Consider the following 8,526-nt stretch of genomic DNA (forward strand, 5'->3'; position numbering starts at 1 on the left):
AGGTGGATTGGCCACGCTAAATTGCCCTTTAATTGGGGAAAAAAAACTGAGTATGCTAAATTTTTTTAAAATGTTTCTTAAATGAGCTAAAGAAATCTGTGTCACGGCTGAGTTTTCACCATCTGTCAAGTGAAGTTTGTAGAGGTAGTGGAAAGAATTGTGTTTGATTGTGAATAATGCTCTAAAGGTTAAATATAAGAAAAAAATTAATTTAGAGTATGCAATTAATTTTTTCCAATTAAGGGGCAATTTAGCGTGGCCAATTCACCTAGCTGTACATCTTTTGGGTTGTGGGGACAAAACCCACGCAAACACGGGGAGAATGTGCAAACTCCACACGGACAGTGACCGGGAGCCAAGATCGAACCTGGGACAGCGGCGCTGTGAGGAAGCAGCAGTAACCACTGCGCCACCGTACTGCCCTAAATTAACAACTGCCTGACTGTCAGGTCTTGATCATTCACTTTGAGCCACAGACGGTGGTTCAATAGGGAGCTGTCTTCATTCACTCATTACAGTCTTATTTGTCGGAAAGTCCAACACAAGCTGCCCTTAAATTGTAGCAGCAGATTATCTCCTTAAATGTCTTACGCATCTCTTGACTGCGGAAGGCATAGATGAGTGGGTCAATGATTGAGTTACACATGATCAGAATCAAGTACAGGTTGAAATGCGACATGAAACACACACAGTACAGATTTCCAGGGCAGGAGATCATGAGGATGAGGTGCAGGAAAAATGGAGCCCAGCAGATGATGAAAATACCGAGCAGGATTGTCAACGTGATGGCCCCCTTCATACTTGCTCTCTGATGAATTGAGTTGTAGCCGGACAGAGCAGCAATTCGCTTAGCGTGGGAGCGAGCAAGCAGAAACATGTGGCTGTAGAGGGATGCCATGAGGACCAACATAATGAAGAACATGGTGATGAGGCAGATGACAACAGTTGGGTTTTCAGAGTAGATGATGAAGATGATACCGCAGCCAGTGCAGAACGTCCAGACACCTGCAATAATAAAAGCAGCTCGTTTTACTGTCATGATGTGGTGGTAACGTAAAGCATAAAATATGGTGACGTACCGATCGACAGCAATGGCCAAGAGACTACACATGGATGCCACAACCGAAATGCAGATCAATGAGTCAAATACATTGTCTACCTGTTTGGCAAAACTGTCTGCGACAATCAAATGCCGGTTGTTGAGCAAGGCTATCACGATGGTCTCCCATGCATTAGACACGCTTACCAACATGTCCGCAACTGCTAAGCTGCAGACAAACAAATACATTGGGGAATGGAGGTTCTTGTTTTTAATAATCGCTGTGATGACCAAAATATTTTCCAGCAAACTCATAATGCCCAGAGTTAGAAACACTTCAATCGCTATGCTGACTTGTTCACATAAAGCAGACGTTCTCTTCAGCTTGTGCGTTGCATCATCGGCAGGAGTTAGATTCTGCAGCCATGGGGTGTGTGAGTGTAAATCTGTTAAATTCATGTTTAACATATACACATCAAGGGAGGAATAGCCCTTTGACGTTTTCACTATGAAATGCTGATTGAGGAAGGCGCATGTTCCATGTCTAACCTTGCCTAAATAAGAAAAGGAAAAAGTTAAATTGAACACTGTGATGTTCCGATTGAAATTTCACACAAGCGTAGAATTAAACTTTAGAAACTGTAGCTCTAATGGGAAGTAAGTGCTGGCCCATCCAGCAATACTCACATCCCCTTGACAAATACAAAAACTGATAGCCATTCAAAGCAGATGTTAATTCATGAAGAAAGAAAGGTCTTGCACTTCTCGACCACCTTTCGCAACCCCAGGCTGTTTTAGAGTAGGCTCGAGTGGCCGAGTGGCCAACTTCTGCTCCTAGTTCGTAATGCATATGTAAAGTACTTTACAACCAATCAAGTACTTTTGTGAAGTCACTTTTGTAATGTCAGACATGTACCCAACAAACTTCCAGTCAGAGCAGAATGATAATTATTATGATTGTTAGTGTCACAAGTAGGCTTACATTAACACTGCAGTGGAGTTAATGTGAAAAGCCCCTAGTCGCCACTCTCCAGCGCCTGTTCGGGTCCACGGAGGTAGAATTCAGAATGTCCAGTTCACCTCACAAGCATGTGTTTCGGGACTTGTGGGAGGAAACCGGAGCACCCGGAAGAAACCCATGCAGACACGGGGAGAACATGCAGACTCTGCACAGACAGTGACCCAAGCCGGAAATCAAATCTGGGACCCTGGTGCTGTGAAGCAACAGTGCTAACCACTGTGCCTACCATGCCGTCCACAGTAATGACCAGATTGTTTATTTTTCATGTTGACTGTCGGATAGATATTGGTTAAGCCACCCTTGCCCCTCTTCATCTTAGCTGTAGGATCTTTCACCTACCCATCTGACAGGGCAGCTGATGCCTTAATCTAACATCTCATGTGAAAGACAGATGTAAACATATGGGGGGGAGAAAAATTACCATTGTTCATCCGGTTTTTAAACATAAAAAGAATGTGGACGTGGGGGCATTAACCTGACGTTGTGCACAGACGCGCTGATGGATAATATAATGCACTCACGACCAGAGGTTGGTCATAAACAGCCAGCAATATTCTATACATAGGAACACAGGAACATAGGAACAGGGGTGGGCCATTCAGCCCCTCGAGCCTGTCTTGCCGTTTAATGAGATCATGCCTCATCAGTGACAGAACTCCATATACCTGCCTTTGGCCCATATCCCTGAATATTTTTGCTTAACAAAAATCTATCTCAGATTTAAAACTAAACAACTGTCCCAGCTTCAACAGCTGTTTACGAGAGAGAGTTCCAAACCTCTACCACCCTTTGAGCGAAGAAGCTCTTCCTAGCATTTCTCCTGAACGGTCTGGCCCTAATTTTCTGCCCCTTAGTTTTAGAAGCTCCAACCAGTGGAAATAGTTTATCTTTATCTACCCTGTCTTTCCCTGCTAATGTCTTGAAGGCTTCGATCAGATCACCCCTTAACCTTCGAAATTCTGGTGAAAACCGGTCTAATTTGAGTAATCGCTCCTTGTAACTTAATCCCTGGAGTCATTTTTAGTAAAACTAATTCCATCAAGCTGGTTCCAGGGCTGTCCTACCTCTGACCTACCTATTCTGCCCTTGCTCCTGCACAACTGTGTTGGATAAATTTACAAGACCAGCCTCCTCTCCCTGAGCCTCTGAGATACATGGGGAGCCAATTTCTGACCTTGTACCTGGCAGATTAAGTGGTGACTCCTCAGGAGGGTTATCTTCCTCCTTCTCTACTTCTGCTGCAGCTGGGGCTCTAACACATGGTGGACCTGAGAAAGGAGAGAGTGGGATAAGGGTTAATACTCAGTGGGCAGAAGAAGAAGAAACAGAGGAGGGATAGCTCGAAGCAACACTCCTTCGCTAAAATAAGTGTCAACGTTACTGGACTGGCAATCCAGAACTAGCATGAGTTCCAATCCTGCCACAACAATTGCTGGCATTTAAATTCCACTAATTAATAAATCATGGAATCATAGATTGCCTACAGTGCAGGAGGAGGCCATTCAGCCCATCAGGTCTGCACCAACCATCTGAAAGTGCACCCTGCCTAGGCCCACACCCCAACCTTATCCCCGTAACCCCACCTTTGGACACTAAAGGGCAATTTAGCATGGCCAATCCACCTAACCCACACATCTTTGGATTGTGGGAGGAAACCGGAGGAAACCCATGCAGACAGCACCCAAGGCTTTAATTGACCCTGGCGCTGTGAGGCAGCAGTGCTAACCACTGTGCCACCGTGCTGCCAGCTGACATAAAATGCTTGTGTCATTAATTTTTTTTAAAGTTTAGATTACCCAATTATTTTTTCCAATTAAGGGGCAATTTAGTGTGGCCAATCCACCTACACTGCACATTTTTGGGTTGTGGGGGCGAAACCCACGCAGACACGGGGAGAATGTGCAAACTCCACACGGACAGTGACCCAGAGCCGGGATCGAACCTGGGACCTCAGCGCCGTGAGGCAGCTGTGCTAACCACTAGGCCACCATGTTGCCCCCGCTTGTGTCATTAATAATTATCATGGGAAAAAGGATTGTTGCAGAAATCCATCTAGTTCACTAATGCCCTTCAGGCAAGGAAATTTCCATCCAATCTGCCCCACATGGGCAGGGGCTGGTTTAGCACAGTGGGCTAAACAGCTGGCTTGTAATGCAGAACAATGCCAGCAGCACGGGTTCAATTCCGGTACCAGATCCCCGAACAGGCACCGGAATGTGGTGACTAGGGGCTTTTCACAGTAACTTCATTGAAGCCTACTTGTGACAATAAGCGATTATTGTTATTATTATTAATAATACATGTGATCTCAGACCCACAGCAATGTAATTGACGATTGACTCCCTCCAAAATAGCCCAGCAAACACTCAGAACCACGGAATGACAGAATTGTTATGGTGCAGAAGAAGGCCATTCAGCCCATCGTGTCAGCACCGACTCGCCAAACGAGTATTATAACTCAGTGCCATTCCCCCGCCTTTCTCCTGTAACCCTGCACATTGTTTCCATTCAAATAATCAACTAACTCCCTCGCGAATGCTCCGACTGAACCTGCCTCCACCACACTACCAGGTAGAGCACTACTCACAGTGGTCCCTCTACAGTATTGTCTCCACAAATGGGCAGAGGACATGGGTGGGAAATGACCCTTTGTGAGTCCATCACTGCTTCCCCATGCAAGAGAACTGGTCCCACAAGAGGTCAGGATCTGTGATTGTTTCGGGCTTTTGAGCAGGAGGTCAAACCATCCTCGCCAACACTCCCAAATGTACATCGGGAATACCAGGAGATGTGGGATGGAGGACTTCCCTCCCTGCCTTTTAAACTGTGCAGCTTTAATTCGGACGGCAGCTGCCATAGTGCCTTCCCCCTTTTTTGAGACTGCCTTTAGATAGTGCCACTGATTGGCAAGCTGGCAGTAGACAGTGTGATGATAGGACTATATATGAGCAGATCATCATCATCTGTATGTGTATTATAAGTTATATGTTTTACTGTTGCAGTTCTAGCATCCAACCAGCAGGTGGTGCGAGTACGCAGGCACGTGACCCGGACGAACCATGTGTTCCAGGACAAGGTGTTAGTAAGGAGTTGATAGCAGTTGCATATTAGAGTAGCTCTGTAGTATCTAATAATAATAATCTAACAATCTTTATTATTGTCACATGCAGAGGTATACCTCTCCATTCACCTGAGGAAGGAGCAGTGCTCCGAAAGCTCGTGTTTGAAACAAACCTGTTGGACTTTAACCTGGTGTTGTAAGGCTTCTTACTGTGCTCACCCCAGTCCAACACCAGCATCTCCACATCATTATATTAACACTGCAATGAAATTACTGCGAAAATCCACTAATCACCACACTCCGGCACCTATTCGGGTACACGGAGGGAGAATTCAGAAGATCCAATTCACCTAACAGCACACGTCTTTCGGGACTTGTGGGAGGAAACTGGAGCACCCGGAGGAAACCCACGCAGACACGGGGCGGACGTGCAGACTCTGCATAGTGACCCAAGCCAGGAATCGAACCTGGGACCCTGGCGCTGTGAAGCAAGAGTGCTAATCACTGTACTCGTGTTAGACCATTATTTCCAACTATATTAATCTGAGACATTATAGTAATCCTTTAGAGCAGGGTTAGTAATAAATAGTTTTGTTCTTCGTTAACACGGCCACATCAAGATTCAACATCAGAATAATCAAAGAACATTACAGGCAGATTGGCGGGTAGCTTGCCAAGCTTAATTGGATGAGACATGGCACCAATTTCACTCAGGCTTCTCTGTCACACAATCAGCCATGAGTTTGGATCTACAAGCCAGCCCGTGGCGAGTTTCTCCACACCCAGAGATCTCTGCCCCTGGCACAGAGCCTGGCTACTGGGAAATGCCAACTGGGGAAATTCAAGCCATGGGGCAAAAATTCCCCAAATCCAGTTCACCGACAGGTAAGACTTCACTCAACAGGTGGAAATTTGTTTTTAAAAAGTGGTCCTTGTCACCTTCTGGCCAGCATTTTGTTACAGAGGACAGCTCTCTGCCTCGGAAAGTTGTAGCTTGTGTCCATTCTGTCCTGCTTTCTGTGGTTACAAAGAAAGCTTCCCAACTCTGCTGCTCAGTCCCACTTGAGTCATCACCTATTGTTTACTGTCTGGTCTGCTGCACATTTACATTCTGTGTTTTAATAATACAAATATAATATAAATAATATTTTTAAAAACATTCGAAATCCAAGTTCTCATTTGCAGCCAGGGGAGCAATGTTGACGTCTTAAAACAATGCTAAAAGTCACTTACTGGTCGGCGACTTGCTTTGTGGTCAATCGCCCATTACCTGCACCGTGTTCTTTCATTGAGCCAGCGCACACTCTCCTCTCGCAGTCTCCTCCAGCTCCTGGGTGTCAGTCAGGCTGTTCGGAATTGGAAAGCAAATTCCTCTGGTACTGTTAAAGACGACAGGGGCTGCGATCGGGTTGCAAAGTGGAGTGGCGCCGATAACTTTGAACAGACAAGAGCGTCGCCTCACAGTGAGCACCAGGCAGTATCTGAGCAACAGGACGCTCTCTCAGCCTCCCTTACTCAGAGCTGGTGGGGGATGCTGTGCCCACACCTTTGGACGCCTGCAGGGCCATCTTCTGGCATTAGAAACGCTTAAAGCTGCAATGAGGAGCTTTCCAGCAGCCAAATAGTCATTTTAAAATCATTCATTATTTCCCCCAGAACATCTTTCACAGAAGAGGAAACTCATTAGATCTTGTCTGGTGTAAGATTGTATCAAATCTTATGAATCGAAACATCGCCAGTTCACTTGTTTAGAACACAGGTTATCACTGGTTACAGTAAACCCATTAAACACACCCCATTCTAATTAATCAAACACCAAAAACAGGCAAGCTGGTAACCCAGCATTCTCTAAACATTCACATTTCAATGCTGTGGGTTTCCAAGAATTTTCTCATTAGTTGCATTTTTTTTGCTCATATCATGATCAGAAGACATGAAGGAAAATTATATGCCTCAGCCTGGCTATGTTATAAAACTACTTTTTGTTTAAAATGGACACTGACTGAAGACTAACGAGCTGCAAAGAACACGTCTAACCTTCAGAAACCAGCAGAGACCTCATTATCTTTAAAGAGGCTCTAATGCCACCCCCGCCCCCACCCACCCCGAACTGCAAATAGGTTTCCAAACACTTTTCCAAAGCAAACCTCTAATCAATGGAGACAGTGGGATTCTCTGTTGGCCAATGCCGAAACGCCATTGGGTAGAGATTTGGTTTTGATGCCGAAATCGCGGTGGGCACCAGCTTCACGCCAAATCGCCATTCTGCAGCGCCTCGACAACGTTGTCAATGCGTTCCACCCCACAGGTATCATTAGCAGGCCCGATCCGGTATTCTCCGCCGCCTCCGCGGGAAATTCCACCGGGGAATTCCGGAATTCCGTCAGCAATGTTCGCTTGTGCTTTTAAAAATTGAGAAAAAGGTGCCGTGGCTGATGAGGGAGTGAGAGGAGGCAGGACACGCAGAGGCGTGACCGTGGGCTGCCAGTCCTAATACTGGCTGGGCTGGCTGTGGGGGAGGGGGGCGCTGCCGGGGCCAGGGGGGGGGGGGGGGGGGGGGAGGGGGGATGGTGACAGGGGGATGAGGGAGTGAGAGGAGGCAGGACACGCAGGGGCGTGATCGTGGGCTGTGTGGTGAATGAGATTCACACAGCATTATAGTTACCAATGTCACTCTGTTCCAAGTATATACATGTATCAATATTGTAAGTGCAGTTGCACTACCTGACCACCGGAGGAGCAGCTCTGGGAGTTCTCGAGAGTTTGTACTGGGCTCCCCCCTTGGCTCCGCTCAGAACTCCTCCCCCTGGAGCTGCTGTACAAAGATCCGTGCCACAGAGTCAGCCAGCCAGTTCACCGAAAGTTCAACGGCTAACAGGCTGGCTCTGTTGTAAGTATATTAAAACCACTATTCTAATCCTACAAGCACGTGTCCGTAGAATTGATGGTTTCATTAATTTAATATACCTACGAAACAGTTGAAGTAAATCATGGAAGCAGCCCTCAAGCCCGGACGCCTAGAACTCGACCCGCAGGATGCAGAGGCTAAGGAAATTTTTTCCCACTGGCTGAGATGTTTTAAGGCCTACCTGGCAGAAGCCAGCACCGCTGGAACAAAAACTCAGCCTACTGCACGCGAGGGTAAGCCACAGAATCTCCACACAGCTGAATCCGGCCGGTTCTTACACCGCAGCGCTGGCGATATTGGACAAAATGTACGTTAGGCCCATTAATGAGGTTTATGCACGCCACGTGTTTACGACGCGCCGCCAGCGGTCTACAGAAACGCTAGCCGAGTTTGTACGGGAACTGAACAATCTTTCTAATGACTGTAATTATCAAGCCGTTACCGCGGCTGAACATAGGGAGCTTGCTGTGCGGGACGTTTTCATAGCGGGCCTTAGA

The 8,526-nt window shown here is 46.6% G+C and overlaps 1 protein-coding gene across 1 annotated transcript; it reads right to left on the reverse strand.

Annotated features, from left to right (window-relative positions):
- Window positions 1-405: 405 nt before the first annotated feature.
- LOC119972239 (melanocortin receptor 5-like) lies at window positions 406-6,557 on the reverse strand. The gene is made up of 3 exons (XM_038808630.1): window positions 6,355-6,557; window positions 3,242-3,328; window positions 406-1,593 (listed from the first exon to the last, which is right to left on the reverse strand). Exon 3 carries the CDS (start codon window positions 1,505-1,507, stop codon window positions 521-523), a length of 987 nt encoding a protein of 328 aa, XP_038664558.1. The 5' UTR covers window positions 1,508-1,593; window positions 3,242-3,328; window positions 6,355-6,557; the 3' UTR covers window positions 406-520.
- Between the last annotated feature and the right edge of the window lie 1,969 nt (window positions 6,558-8,526).

This window comes from Scyliorhinus canicula, chromosome 10, assembly GCF_902713615.1.
Source record: "Scyliorhinus canicula chromosome 10, sScyCan1.1, whole genome shotgun sequence".
Lineage (NCBI taxonomy): Eukaryota > Metazoa > Chordata > Chondrichthyes > Carcharhiniformes > Scyliorhinidae > Scyliorhinus > Scyliorhinus canicula.